Consider the following 16603-nt stretch of genomic DNA (forward strand, 5'->3'; position numbering starts at 1 on the left):
CACGCTGGAGATCACAATGTGCCATCTGCAGCCATACTCTGTGGGTTGCTGAACCTGAACAAACATTGTAAGCATGCAACATTCTCTAAGCCTCTCACATGCACAAAGGTGTTGTGTTATGGTTTCTATGAGATTATTAGACCTTTAATTTAAAGCCTTAAACATATAGTTTTGTTTACAAGCAGGGTTTCTCCCAAATGCCATTGGTTGGAATTACACACTTTGCCTTTAAGCATCCTAATAGGTGACCTGTGAAATTCTACTTTTTTACTACATCTACTGTTTACAGAAACTAAATCTTTACCATCAAGGAGGCACATTTGCAGCCAAGGATGAGCACCAACTCTGGCAACAGTGCATTGTGTGTCAGCCAGCCATTGATTTTGAGTTAGAGATGTTAGTATACTGCCTTGTGAGCATTATGAGATTCTAGTGTATGTAGTTCCACTGAGCTGTGTCTCTTTGTCAGATATTAATTTGGCAACTGTGTGACGTTTCCCTTTAGGAGAACTTGGCTTAGAAACTAGTGTAATTTTTGTACTACGGCAAAGGGGACCATAAGCAACAAAATAGAAGCCTCACTTAAGGGAAGAAGAAAAAAAAACTGACCATGAACACAAATTCCTTTCCAAATCAAATAAATATTTACACAACAATGGATAAGGATTGTTTGAAAACAAGCTTTCACTAGGGCTGGGTATTGATACAGATTTCCCGATTCAATTCAGATTCACAAGCTCTCAATTCAATTCCGAATTCGATAAAATTTTGATTCATATGGGTATATTTCAGTTATAATGTCCATTTTACCGACAATTCTCTCTTAGCTAATGCTGTTAATTATACTGGGGGCCTTCTTACTAGGTACATAACAAAAATATTAATTTGACAAATGTTATTTATTTACATTTTATTTCATAATTATTTTCATCAATTTGGCCACATTTTAGCTTTTTAAAAATTTATGTAATCAAGTATTTATATTATGCAGTATATACACTATTGTATAAATAAATAAATAAATAAATAAATAAATAAATAAATATATATATATATATATATATATATATATATATATATATATATATATATATATATATATATATATACATACATACATACATACATACATACATACAGTGGATTCAGAAAGTATTCAGACCCCTTAATTTATTATTTATTATGTGTTTCTTAACATTTTGTTATGTTGCAACCTTAGTCTAAAATGCTTTAAATTATAGATTTTTTTCACATCAGTCTACACTCCATACACCATAATGACAAGACAAAAAAAAAAAAAAAAAAAACGTATAACTATTTTTTATATATTTATTAAATGTATTAATTTATTATTATTATTATTATTATTAGTGTTTGCTACAACACTTGAAATTTAGCTCAGGTGCATCCCATTTCTCTGTATAATCTTTAAGATGTTTCTACACTTGATTGGAGTCCACATGTGACAAATTAAATTGATTGGACATGATTTGGAAAGGCACACACCTGTCTTTATAAAGTATCACAGTTGAAAATGCGTATCAGAGCAAAAACCAATGAAGTCAATAGGAACTACCTGCAGAGTTCAGAGACAGGATTGTCTCTTGGCTACAAAAAAAAAAAAAAAGAAGGTTCTTCTTAAAAAAAGAAGGTTCTTTCATTGAAGGTTCTTAAAAGCACAGTGGCAAAAATCTGTTTTTGTATTGTCATTATGGGTAATTTCTGAATGTTCTGTATATAGGGCTGGGTATCGAGTTCGATACATTTAAGGCACCGACCGAATTGCCTCTAAACTATCGAGTATCAAAAATTTTCGATACCCAAGGAGTTAATCTCATCAACGTCAGTGATTAGCATGTAGGATGCTAGATGTGCCCAAATTTAAAAGTGCCTGTGATTGGCTGTGTTTAGGCATCAAGGAAAAACACTAGTTTACGCCGGTTACGCCCAGAGACGTTTTGTAGTGTGTATGTGTCCCAACCCCCATAGATGTAAAAGATGTGGAAAAGAACAAAAGTGTGGCTACATTTCACCAGGCTCGATGCCAACAGCACACGATGCAATATTTGCGACAAGATAATTGCTGCCAAGACCGGCAACACAACAAATCTGATGAAGCACTTGACAGTGCACGGAATAAACTTAAGAACAGAAAGTTGCTCCGTCTTCGACTGCAAGAAGTCATCCTCTCAGCATCCTCCTCCCACAAAGCTTCCTTCAACATGCCCACCACATGAGTCCTCCTCAAAAACTAATAATGAATGCAGTGGCGCTATGACTGGGACTCTGACAGGTACGTTAACAAACAAACCAACAAAATTGGCTAACTTGTAGTGGTACATGCTTGTGTACTTGTTAAATTAACGTTTCTGTGCAGTGACATAGTCCTATAAACTGGGACCTACGTAGATATTGTTTGGATGTATGCTATAGATAGCTAGCTAAATCCATGCTAAAAATGCTTTAAGGTTGACAGTAACTGATCAAGTTTAACTTACATTATACTAGTTTTATCTTGTTAAACCGTACTTCTCCTTAGGGTTGGTGGAATTAAAACTTTAGCTGTCTTGTTTAGTTTTTTTTTCCTCTTCACATTAATATTATAGCCTCTGCCCCTGCCATTAGATATATATATATATATATATACCATCACAGGACAACAGAGTAACACACATAGGTGTACATAGGTGAGAAGATCGATAGCAAACCCCATCTGTAGAGGTACAGCTTGTCGAATTTGCCAAACAACAGTGTCATGTCCTGGTGCTACAGTACATCAAACATGTTGTTTTATTTACATCTACATCACCACGCAAATTGGTGGATTTGTCAGGCTGAAACAGAAGCAGTAAGTTTAACAGCCGCCTCTCCCAGCAGACACCGAGCGTGACATGCACAGCAAGACTCATAAGTTCATGAGTCCTAACTCTCAAAAAACAGCTTATTCAAAAACCAACAATGTAAGAAATATATATTTATAATTATCTGCTTTTGACGTCAAAATGTAAACAGCTTTGAGCACAACACTTGCACATGCTATAAGCCGGTAATAAGTTGCTAAATCATTTTGGATTATGTACATATATTGTAAAACCAGAAGGCAGGTTCCCCTCAAGTTTTTTTTTTCACCAATCAGTAACATTGAAAGAAGAAGTTTTTTCCTTGCTATAGTCACTTCAGCTTGTTCACAGGGGGCTTTCAGACAACAAGACATGATTTTCTTTAAAGCTGCTTTGAAACTATGCGTATTGTAAAAGTGACAATAAGTGACTACAGTGTAGACAACCTTATTTTCTCAAGAAAAACATGAAATTTGTGTGTTCATATTTGTTTTTCTCAACAATCAAACAAATTAAATTAAGTGTTGTTGTTTATGTTTCTTGGATATATGTTTTTTGTTGCCAGTATCAGACACTTTTGTGGCATTTATAATTTAAAATACATTTATGTTGAATCCTTGAATAATTTTGAGTGAAAAACGTGTCGGTGCTCATATTGTTTCGTATCGTAAGGCTACAGTTGAAGTCAGAAGGTCACAAACACCTTAGCCAAATACATTTCAACTCAGTGTTTCACAATTCCTGACATTTAACTGTAGAAAACATTCCCTCTCTTTTAGGATCACTAATTTAATTTAATTTTAATGTCAGAATAATTGTTTAATGTATTTCAGCTTTTATTTATTTATCACATACCCAGTGGATCAAAGGTTTACATACACTTTGTTAGTATTTGGTAGCATTGCCTTTAAATTGTTGAACTTGGGTCAAACTTTCTGGGTAGCTTTCCACAAGCTTCTCACAATAAGTTGCTGGAATTTTGGCCCATTCCTCCAGACAGTACTACTGTTACTGCTTTTTTAGTTCTACCCACAACTTTTCTATCGAATTGAGGTCAAGGCTTTATGATGGCCACTCCAGTACCTTGACTTTGTTGTCCTGAAGCCATTTTGCCACAACTTTGGAGGTATGCTTGGGGTCATTGTCTATTTGGAAGACACATTTGCGATCAAGCTTTAACTTCCTGGCTGATGTCTTGAGATTTTTATTCAATGCATCCACATATTTTTCTTTCCTCATGATGCCATCTATTTTGTGAAGTGCACCAGTCCCTCCTGCAGCAAAGCACCCCCACAACATGTTTTCTGCCACCTCCATGCTTCACGTTTGGGGAGGTGTTCTTCGGCTTGCAAGCCTCACCCTTTTTCCTTCAAACATAACGAATCATTATGGCCAAACAGTTCAAATAAATCATCAGACCAGAGGACATTTCTCCAAAATGGATAGATATTTGTCCCCATGTGCTCTTGCAAGCTGTAGTCTGGCTTTTTTATGGCAGTTTTGGAGCAGTGGCTTCTTCCTTGCTGAGCAGCCTTTCAGGTTATGACGATATAGTACCTGTTTTACTGTGGATATAGATACTTGTCTACTTTTTCCTCCAGCATTTTCACAAGGTCCTTTGCTGTTGTTCTGGGATTGATATGCACTTTTGGCAAATGGTGTTTGTAAATTGTATGTAAAAAAAAATTGCTCCTAAGGATGAACCAGAATTGAGATCTTGGCTGATTTTGTTTGGTTTTCCTATGATGTCAAGCAAAGAGGCACATAGTTTGAAGGTAGGTATTTAAATACATCCACAGGTACACTTTCAATTTACTCCAATTAGCCAATTAGCCTATCAGAAGCTAATTGGCTAATTGCCTAAAGGCTTGACATCATTTTCTGGAATTTCTCAACTTAGTGTATGAAAACTTCTGGCCCACTGGAATTGTGATCTAGTCAATTAAAAGTGAAACAATCTGTCTGTAAACAATTGTTGGAAAAATTGAAAAAGTATATATATATATATATATATATATATATATATATATATATATATATATATATACTATACATATATATCACACACACACACACACACACACACACACACACACACACACACATACACACATACATACATACATATGTACATACATGTATGTAAAGACCTGTGGTCATGTAAGGTGTCCTGTGGTATCTGGCACCAAGACATTGGCAGCAGATCCTTTAAGTCCTGTAAGTTGCGAGGTGGAGCCTCCATGGATTGTACTTGTTGGTCCAGTACATCCCGTAGATGCTCATCAGATTGAGATCTGGGGAAATTGGAGGCCAAATCAACTCCTTGATCTCTTTGTCATGTTCCTCAAACTATTCCTGAATAATTTTTGCTGTGTGGCAGGGCACATTATCCTGCTGAAAGAGGCCTTTTCCATCAGTGAATACCATTGCCATAAAGGGGTGTATGTGGTCTGCAACAATGTTTAGGTAGGTGGTATGTGTCAAAGTAAAAGCCACATGAATTCCAGGACCCAAGGTTTCCCAGCAGAACATTGTCCAGAGCATCTCGCTGCCTCTGCCGGCCTGCCTTCTTCCCATAGTGCATCCTGCTGCCATCTCTTCCCCAAGTAAACAACACACGTACCCGGCCGTCCACATGATCTAAAAGAAAACATGATTCATCAGACCAAGCCACTTTTTTCCATTGCTGCATGGTCCAGTTCTGATGCTCACATGCCCATTGTATGGGCTTCGGTGGTGTACAGTGGTCAGCATGGGCATGACTGGTCTGAGGCTATGCAGCCCTGTATGCAGCAAGCTGCTATGCACTGTGTGTTCTCACACCATTCTATCATGGCCAGCATGAACTCTTCTGTGGGATCGGACCAGACGAGCTAGTATTCGCTCCCTACACGCATCAATGAGCCTTGGGCGCCCATGACCTAGTCGCCGGTTCACTGGTTTTCCTTCCTTGGACGCTCTTTTGGTAGGTACTTACCACTGCATACTGGGAACACCCCACAAGACCTGCCATTTTGGAGATGCTCTGACCCAGTCATCAAGCCATCACAATTTGGCCCTTGTCAAAGTTGCTCAGATTCTTACACATGTGCTTCCAACACATGAAATTCAAGAACTGACTGTTCACGTGCTGCTTAATATATCTCAAACCTTGACAGGTGCCACTGTAATGAGATAATAAATGTTATTCACTTCAACTGTCAATGATGATTCTAATTGCCTCTTTTGTATTTTTCTCGAGACGGCAAGTAAAAACTGCCAAAATGAGTGATCCAGTGGAGAACAACAACCATGTCTGAAATGTATGTTCCAAGAGTCACTTGGTGTCAAAATTAATTTAAGGCTCAATTTGGCTGTCATAGCAATTTATTGAATATATCAACATAACTAACCTCTGACAATCACTTCATGTCATCTGTACACTCAGGTGAGGCACTATCTATAAAAAAAAAATGGTCATCTGTACTCTGTGAAGTATTGGCATTTTTGTTTTACCATTTTTACAAATGTAATATTACTTTACCTGCTAAGAATGTACGCGATGCAAGTGAAAACATGGGAGACCAGAAATTGAAAACAGTTGAATCTTGGAACACATCAGCATTCAGGAAAAAGGTTGATACAGTAAATAGGGCAACTCATTTCACAATAGTTTTTGTCTCTTGATAAGTATTTCTCAACACATTTTGGTAAAGTATCAGCGGAATGGTCACTCAAAGGGGGACGCACACCAAACGCATCTGGCCGATGGCATGGCACATTCTACAATTAGAAAAAAACTATTTTCTATGAAGGTATGCACACCACCACCACCACTCACCTTCTGCCTATGCCCAACAATGCTTCTGCCCAACTATGACTGCAAAGGCTGCTTAAAATTCTGCAGCGCCTCAGAGCACATTGTTTTCCATTAAATTTGTCCCAAATCATTATCAAAAGATATAGATTATTTACTCTAGCCATCATTGGATCCTACAGTATATTATGCATCTTTCATATAGCCTACAGAATGCATTTTCAGTTACAAGTTTGTCTTTTAGTGGTTTGACAGCTTGAATGAAATCTATTCAAGACTACATACAGAGAAATTGCATAATTAACATTGCCAATTCTAATCATTCAGTTTGTGCAGTTACACCAGGAAACTCATCAATGTCGCTTTGTTCATTCTAGAAGTACAAAAACCTTTGTAAATCTGTGTGTATGGTGACTTGATTCACAACTTTGGACTGTCACCTGCAGCGCATCAACACATCCTTAAGTATTAAGTACAGTAAATGTTATATCACCCCCTAGTGGCCTCCCAAAGCTATTAAACCAGACTACATTAAACAGAAGGCCAACTGACAGTGAACTGGAAATCACACAAATTAGGCTTCTAATTTGAATGTCAGCTAATGTTAATATGTCGATGCCTCAAAACGTATCTAGAAAATTACTTGCGGATCAATAATCAATGATTTGACATTTTATGACATTCCAAGTTTACATGCAGAATTTGTACTATTTACATGCTATCTGTGCTACTTTGTTGTTTTTAATCAACAACAAAAGAACATAATGGATATTAAAAGATACATTTTTCAATGACAAATGGATTGAGACCTTGGGCACACATTACATGGAAGAAGTCAGACCAAACTTTTTCTCTCAACATCGTTGTTAAACTTCTTCCTCACTACACTACTCAATAACTGGTTAGTAAAATCTGAAAATTTAAAAGCTAGTGACCAATCTCAGACATTTTGGTAATGACACAATATTTGGTTGCATATGCAAGTGATTTACTCACATTGTTTAGAGTTGCTGCACAGATTGGTTTTGGGATTTAAGAATCGATATCAAAGATCTTTCAAATGAAGATTGCGATACATCAGAAAATCTACATTTTACCCAGCACTAGTTTTCCTTTATCAGGCTAAGGGTATAAAATAATTTAAGCAAAAAAACATCAGCAAACATTTTTGCATTGCACATAAACACAGTAAAACCAATGTTCTTACCAGCTGAGTTAAGTAAGTGTTTTGTTTTTACATCAAAAGCAGAGAATAATCCATAGATTACTATTTTCATCTAAATGTGGTTTTCTTGCATTGTCAGATGTTTGGACTAAGCTAGGATATTTGGTAGTTATGAGCGTATCAGTGCGAATCTAAACAAGCTCAAAATTGTCTGACGGTGGGGCCAATGAAAATGTTGGAAGGGCTAGTAAAAATCTGAACTAAACTCAGCAAAAAAAGAAACATCCCTTTTTCAGGACACTGTATTTTAAAGATAATTTTGTAAAAATCCAAATAACTTTACAGATCTTTATTGTAAAGGGTTTAAACAATATTTACTGTGCTTGTTAAATGAACCATAAACAATTAATGAACATGCATCTGTGGAACGGTCGTTAAGACACAAACAGCTTACAGACGGTGGGCAATTAATGTCACAGTTATAAAAACTTAGGACAATAAAGAGACCTTTCAACTGACTCTGAAACACCAAAAGAAAATTGCCCAGGGACCCTGCTCATCTGCGTGAACGTGCCTTAGGCATGCTGCATGGAGGCGTGAGGACTGCAAATTGCAGGCAATCTCAATGCTGTATGATACAGGGAAGATATCCTCCTCCCTCATGTGGTACCCTTCCTGAAGGCTCATCCTGACATGAACCTCCAGCATGACAATGCCACCAGCAATACTGCTCATTCTGTGCATGATTTCCTGCAAGACAGGAATGTCAGTGTTCTGCCATAGCTGGCAAAGATCTGGATCTCAATCCCATTGAGCACATCTGGGACCTGTTGGATCGGAGGGTGAGGGCTAGGGCCATTCCCCCAGAAATGTCCAGGAACTTGCAAGTGCCTAGGTGGAAGAGTGCTCATCTAACAGCAAGAACTGGAAAATCTGGTGCAGTCCATGAGGAGGAGATGCACTGCAGTACTTATTGCAGCTGGTGGCCACACCAGATACTGACTGTTACTTTTGACAGGGACACATTATTCCATTTCTTTTAGTCACATGTCTATGAAACCTGTTCAGTTTATGTCTTAGTTGTCTAATCTTTTTATGTTCATACAAATATTTACACATGTTATATTTGCTGAAAATAAAAGCAGTTGAAAGTGAGAGGACATTTCTTTTTAGGCTCAGTTTACTTGCTGAGCCCTGGTGGATATTAGATCATTTAACGTTAGCATTTCAGAGACTCAAAACAGTTAAAATACTGATGCATAGAATCAACTGATGTTTGTATTCAGATATCACCAAGATCTTCTTCACTAGCCATTACAGCCCATGATCCGATTGCCAGCATGCTGCAGTAAGCACAAAGCCAACAGCTGACATGGCATATGCTCCATGACATGAGGGCCAACAGTTGGCTTTAGCACAAAATGTCTTTCTTTAACACTATGCAGCAATTTGCAGAAACAATGCATATCAAATACAGTTCCATCTGATTTGAAATGCAGCACACAATTCATTGGTTGAAGTTTCCTTGACTGCCCAACCATACTGCAAATCACGGTATACTCAAGCAGTTAAAGTGATGACAACACCAGCCTACTGTATGAAAAAAAAATGGAACAGCTAAAAAACAGACTGTCAGTACAGAGCTTCGTGAGTAGAAATGTTCTGTTATGACTGGGTGATCTCCCTGTCAGAGCCACTTACACTTGTAAGACCAGCTAAGCTAAACGCATGCTGCTCTGTACTTTGATTCCGTTATCCAACATTCATGCCCACATTCAGGACTCAACAAACTCAAATAGCCTGTTTTAAACATAAACTTAGTAACATAAATAGCACAAGTGACTTGAATAATTTTAGAAGCTATCGAAACACAAATACATTTCCGCCACAAGAACAACCTATTATTTATGTTTTTCAAGAACGTCTGTTTGTTTGTTTTTTATTATAATACCTTGTAATCTACACTTAAACTGCACATCATTTTATGTGATAGCTTCATCTTTGTGAAAATGTACTGTAGATACCAGTAAATTGTGAAATGTTCTTGGAAATCGGGTCTTAAATAGCCAGGTTCCCTCTCAAGTGAACATGTTCCTGTCAAGTTATGCAATTTTGACCCTCCTCCAGTTATTTTTCAGCAATGAAAAGCTGAAGCCCAGAGTTCTTCAAATCATGAGGATTTGAGGAAGATCCTCCCCTCCTGTAAAGGAATATATCGGGTTTAATACAAGTTTATCTCAATTGACAGCATTTGTGGCATAATATTGATTACCACAACAATTAATCTCGACTCGTCCCTCCTTTTCTGTAAAAAAGAAAAAAATCGAGGTTAAAATGAGGCACTTACAATGGAAGTGAATGGGGACAATATTTGAAGGGTTTAAAGGCAGAAATGTTTTAGGGTTTACAGTGTGACATCGTCATGGCAAAGAAGTTACTAGAAAAGGTTAGTTAGTAAGCAAATGTATCATGTTAAAATCCTATTGTGGCAATACTTTTGAAACAGTGAGTATTTTAACCTTTACAGATTGGCCCAGTTCACTTCCATTATAAGTACCTCACTGTAACCCATATTTTTTTCTTTTTCTAAAGAAAAAGAGGGACAAGTCTAATATACTTTTTTGTGGTAATCAACATGCTTTCGATTGAGCTTAACTTGTATTGAACCCAGAATATTCCTTTATTACCAATGGTGAGTGAGAAAAAGAAGACACCACATCACAATGATGCATACACTTGCAATTCATTCTATTGTGACGAATATCACAGACCCGACTTGGTGAATACAAATAGTCTAGTCATTCTTTTTTAGTTGTTTGTGAATCACATATAGGTGTGCACAATATGAACTGAAGTGGTTTGACATTCATGCAAGCATAGATAATTCACTTAGACATTCAATAGAAGAAAGGGGGAAATCAAAATTATTACTATTTTATACCACAGAGCTGAAAAAGACAGGAATAAAATATAACAATGTCTAGACAAACTTTTATGGAGTTTTTGGAAAAACCCTAAAACAGCCTGAATAAAAATGTTATGTTGTCTTGACAAATTATATCTGGATGCAAGAAATATAGACAGAAAATATATTTCACTCCCACAAAATCTGCACTGCCCGGAAAAATCATTCTGTTTTCAGAGTATGAAGGTGAAGGCTGAACTCTCCAAGACCAGGGCCATTCTGTACCATTACCACTACAAAGCACTCTGCACTGAATTGCATAGGCTATTGACAGAATGCATTGTAGAAAGTACAACTGAATGCAGCTCTGCTCATGAAACCAAGATCTTGACTAAAGGCTACCTCTTGTCACATCCCTTCATGGTCATGGACTCTTAGACACTTTCGTGTACTTTTATGTTGTAGTTTGTCCCCACAGTACAATTCTCAGCAGGCACCTTCATCATCACATTCACCTGTTTCCTATCAGTGTTACCAGCTGTTCTTTGCGTTGTCATTTCCCATGTCTCATCATCTAGTCTCGTCTATATTAGCATGTAGATTTGTCTCATTGCTGTATTGTTGTATCTATTGTCTTCCTAGTTCCTAGATATTTCAGTTTGTATACAGGTGAAACTCGAAAAATTAGAATATCGTGCAAAAGTTCATTAATTTCAGTAATTCAACTTAAAAGGTGAAACTAATATATTATATAGACTCATTACAAGCAAAGTAAGATATTTCAAGCCTTTATTTGATATAATTTTGATGATTATGGCTTACAGCTTATGAAAACCCCAAATTCAGAATCTCAGAAAATTAGAATATTACATGAAATCAATAAAAAAAAGGATTTTATATACAGAAATGTCGGCCCTCTGAAAAGTATAATCATGCATATGTACTCAGTACTTGGTTTGGGCCCCTTTTGCATTAATTACTGCCTCAATGCGGCGTGGCATGGATGCGGCACTGCTCAGGTGTTATGGAAGACCAAGATGCTTCAATAGCGGCCTTCAGCTCTTCCGCATTGTTTGGTCTCATGTCTCTCATCTTTCTCTTGGCAATGGCCCATAGATTCTCTATGGGGTTCAGGTCAGGCGAGTTTGCTGGCCAATCAAGCACAGTAATACCATGGTCATTGAACCAGGTTTTGGTACTTTTGGCAGTGTGGGCAGGTGCCAAGTCCTGCTGGAAAATGAAGTCAGCATCTCCATAAAGCTTGTCTGCTGAAGGAAGCATGAAGTGCTCTAAAATGTCCGGTAGACGGCTGCGTTGACTCTGGACTTAATAAAGCACAGTGGACCAACACCAGCCGATGACATGGCTCCCCAAACCAACACAGACTGTGGAAACTTCACACTGGACTTCAAGCATCTTGGATTGTGTGCCTCGCCATTCTTCCTCCAGACTCTGGGACCTTGGTTTCCAAATGAGATGCAAAATTTGCTCTCATCAGAAAAGAGGACTTTGGACCACTGAGCAACAGACCAGTTCTTTTTTCTTTAGCCCAGGTAAGACGTTTGACATTTGAAGCCCATGTCCAGGACCCGTCTGTGTGTGGTGGCTCTTGATGCAGTAACTCCAGCCTCAGTCCACTCCTTGTGAAGCTCCCCACACATTTGAATGGCCTTTTCCTGACAATCCTCTCCAGGCTACGGTCATCCCTGCTGCTTGTGTACCTTTTTCTTCCACACTTTTCCCTTCCACTTAACTTTCTATTAATGTGCTTTGATACAGCACTTTGAGAACATCCAACTTCTTTTGCAATTACCTTCTGAGGCTTTCCCTCCTTGTGGAGGGTGTCAATGATGGTTTTCTGCACAACTGTCAGGTCAGCAGTCTTCCCCATGATTGTAAATTCAACTGAACCAGACTGAGAGACCATTTAAAGGCTCAGGAACCCTTTGCAGGTGTTTAGCTGATTAGATTGTGACACTTTGAGCCTACAATACTGAACCTTTTCACAATATTCTAATTTTCTGAGATTCTGAATTTGGGGTTTTCATAAGCTGTAAGCCATAATCATCAAAATTATATCAAATAAAGGCTTGAAATATCTTACTTTGCTTGTAATGAGTCTATATAATATATTAGTTTCACCTTTTAAGTTGAATTACTGAAATTAATGAACTTTTGCACGATATTCTAATTTTTCGAGTTTCACCTGTATATATATATATATATATATATATATATATATATATATATATATATATGTATATTGTTGGTGATTCTTCATTAAACTCTGCATTTGGGTTCAAACTGCATCCCTCTCCATGTTTATGCATTACAGAAGACCAGACCCAAAGATGAATCCAGCAGAGGAACTACTTTGCCTCGCCCAGAGAGATTGTACAATTGAACAATATGTTATGGACTTCTGTGCTCTGGTGTATAAAGGGAATTTTATGTGGCACTTAAGGACTGTTTTCAGGCTGGGTTGGAAGAACCCATAAATTCTCTAATGCCATCTGGAAGAATTGTTTGGGACCTCCAAAAGTACATTGACTTCGCCCTTCATCTGAGTGGGTCAGCCTTCACTGTGAGAGCGATGGAGGACTACACTCTGGCAGTTGAGGATCCCATTACGCCTGCTATGGTCAACTGTGAGAGCGATGGAGGACTACACTCTGGCAGTTGAGGATCCCATTACGCCTGCTATGGTCAACGAGCCAATGCCCACGTCTGCCATAGTCAACTGGCTAGTTCCTGAAGCCGTGTCTGTCCCAGAGCCAGCGTTTAAAGCCTCATCCATTCCAGGACTAGCGTTGCAAGCCTCGTCCATCCCAGAGCCAATGTTTGAAGCCTTGTCTGTCCCAGAGCCAACGTTTGAAGCCTTGTACATCCCAGAGCTAGCATTGCAAGCCCTGTCCATTCCAGAGCCACCATTTGAAGCCATGTCCATCCCAGAACCAGTTTTCATGCCTGCTCCAGCCCTAGAGGAATTTTCAGTGGGGGGTGCTACTCTGGTTCCAGTGGTTTCCAAGCTCCCTTCAACGGAGACCACTTTCTCCCCAGCCTTGGTGGTCCTAGAGATCTCCTGCATCGAGCCTCCCACGGCTCTGCCCCTCGAGCCTCCTAAGGCCATGCTCCTCGAGCATCCCACAGCAGTGCTCACAGCCATCTGAAAGAGGTGGAGAAGAGGGCCCCTACTCCCCAGTCACAGCCAGTGCTCACGGCCATAAAGGCCATTCCCCTGTCACTGCCTGTGCTCAAAACCACTATCATTCCCCATCACTGCTTGTGCTCACGACCACAGTGGTCGTTTCCCTATCACTACCTGTGCTCATAACCACGGAGGTCGTTCCCTTTTCACTGCCCATGCCGATGTCCACAGAGGCCATTCCCCTGTAACTGCCCATGTTCACAATCATGGAGGTTATTTCCCCGTCACTGCCAGTGCACATGGCCATAGAGTCCATTCCCCCATCACTGACCATGTTCACGACCACGGAGTTCATATGCCTGTCTCTGCCAGTGCCCAAGGCCACGTAGGTTATTCCCCTTTCACTGGCCATGTCGGGGGGGGTCACATCCCTTCAAGTCACCATCACTTCATGTTCACATACTCTTAGTTTGACAATTTCATGGACTTATGTTGTATGTCCCCACACTACAATTCCCAGCAGGCACCATCATCATCACATTCACCTGTTTCCTATTAGTGTTCCCAGATGTTCCTTGTGTTGTCATTTCCCATGTCTGTATATATTCCCTTGTGTTTCATCATTCATCATCTAGTCTTTTCTATATTAGCATGTACATTTGACACATTGTTGTATTTATCCTTGTACCTATCATCTTCCTAGTTATATTTCAGTTTTTATATATATTGGCGGTGATTCTTCATTAACCTCTGCATTTCCCTCTTCATGTTCATGCGTGACACCTCTATGGCAGAACAGATTATGACTTGTGAATGCATGGTGTAAAAAAACAGCCAACAAAATAAAACATGAGTGATCAGCCAGTGCTGCTGTGTTACAAGGGATGAATTGACAAATGCATGTTCATATGCAGCAAAAATCCAGATTCGACTGCGGCTTAAAAATAAACTGACACGTTACAGTGTCTTGGGGAGAAATGTATGTTCCAAACCTGACTCATCCAAATGCTTATGTTGATTTCCATAAATATGCCAAATAAACACTTATCTCTTGCAATGAATCCACTTTGAAAGCCTAATACTATTCGTGATGGGTCCTTTCCCTGGCTTACAGCAGAGATCTGTTGGACATTATCATGATTGTCTAATCCGCTATTATAAAATAATAGCAGATTAGAATTTTAAGGTGAGATTGCAGTAGCATCTGTATGTGGGATCACAAACGACATCACAATAGGCATTTCTAAAAAGGCTCTGTTCAGGAATGCAGGTGTCAGTCTGGATTCACCCAGTAAGGTGAAACCCTAATTAAAAGACAATTATGATGCTATACATATCAATTATTGACACCCCATGGGGATGACAGTAATTTAATCCCATCAAAGGCCATTTCCAATACAAATACATTGAGAGCTGACAAGAAACGATCTGAACGGTAGATGTTTACCAATTAGTTCACACATAACTGAAGACTAACATCAATTAAAATCCTTGCAGATGGAATACAGACGTTCACGCGAGGAAACTTATTGCATTCTAATACATAAAAACGATAAAAGACACGCTGCTGTATGAGATGGATTCTTTGAGAGACATCTGGCACACAGCTACCTGACAGCCATAACGCAGCTCAAAGATGCTCTCTTCGGATCACACATAAGAAAACGGCACGATGTCACAATGTTTTCAGCAACAACTCTTTCAGTTCTGCCATCTACACGTGATCTACATGGGATGTGTTTCAACCTAGACAGCATTTTTGCGCATCAAAAACGCGATCCAAACGTTCCGTTGCCACAATAAAAAGAATATGACACTATTGACAACTGAGGTTGGTCTGCTATGCTTCCTAAATATTATATAACGCGCGCGCACACTTTCACATAGCTGAATAACGCGGACATTTAAGTACTGGAATTCACTCACATGGTGAGCTCGCGCACCTAGCCGTCCCACTGAATTAATTCTGCTTTTTGTTTGTTTTTTAATTTTTTGGATAAACAATATTTATTTTTCCAATGTTTCCCAAAAGATCGAATCCAGTCATTAATATGGAAGATTCGTCCGAAAATGTCAAGATTACAGTTCAGACTCACGAATAAAAACATTTTTCTAATGATTAGACATCCACAGACCACCGTGCACAGCTGGCATGCCTATTCACATGTTTTTATTCACACATAGCCAAAACCAGACACGAAACCAGCAGTGACAGCTTCGGGAAAAGTAGCACTTACTTTTCTTGAATCACATTCTCCTTTATGGCACCCAGCGTGGGGTGACTGTTGCCCTGTTGTTGCAGTCTGCAGGTGGCCAGGTGCCTCTGGTGCTGATCCTTGAGGCACGCGTTCTCCTGACAAAGATCAGTCACTTGCTGCTCGAGCTCTTCAATCCGAATCTTCTGCTTCTCCAGCAACTCCTGTTGGGTTTCGATTATTTTATTCAGCTCTTTCAGGTACTCCGCCGCCTTGCTGGGGTTTTCGGTCGGGCTTTCCATGTCGGTGTACGCGAAATGCCCATCCATGTTGCAAATTCGATTCGCTGTGTGCAGGGTTTACAGCCACTCCGCCATTGTTTATGTTTGCTGGTACTGCTGACAGCTCGCAGCACTGAGCACTGAAGTTGCGCTCGCGCGCTCTTCCGCTGAGCTGCGCTGCGCTACAATAACTAACCGCTCCGTGGATGGTACATTCATTTAACCCTTCGATGGAAAGACTGTAAAGACAAACAGTGTATATCGCTGGTATTT

The 16603-nt window shown here is 39.2% G+C and overlaps 1 protein-coding gene across 2 annotated transcripts in view; it reads right to left on the reverse strand.

Annotated features, from left to right (window-relative positions):
* The window catches only part of LOC127632608 (IQ motif and SEC7 domain-containing protein 1-like), a 243058-nt gene extending 226680 nt beyond the window's left edge, over positions 1 to 16378 (reverse strand). Inside the window, exon 1 of one of the 2 annotated variants that reach the window (XM_052111294.1) lies at positions 16092 to 16378. In XM_052111294.1, coding sequence (XP_051967254.1) covers positions 16092 to 16378 — 287 coding nt within the window. The remainder of the gene's footprint in view (positions 1 to 16091) is intronic. The other variant, XM_052111299.1, reaches the window with a different exon arrangement.
* Positions 16379 to 16603: the final 225 nt, after the last annotated feature.

This window comes from Xyrauchen texanus, chromosome 39 (assembly GCF_025860055.1).
Source record: "Xyrauchen texanus isolate HMW12.3.18 chromosome 39, RBS_HiC_50CHRs, whole genome shotgun sequence".
Taxonomy (NCBI): Eukaryota; Metazoa; Chordata; class Actinopteri; order Cypriniformes; family Catostomidae; genus Xyrauchen; species Xyrauchen texanus.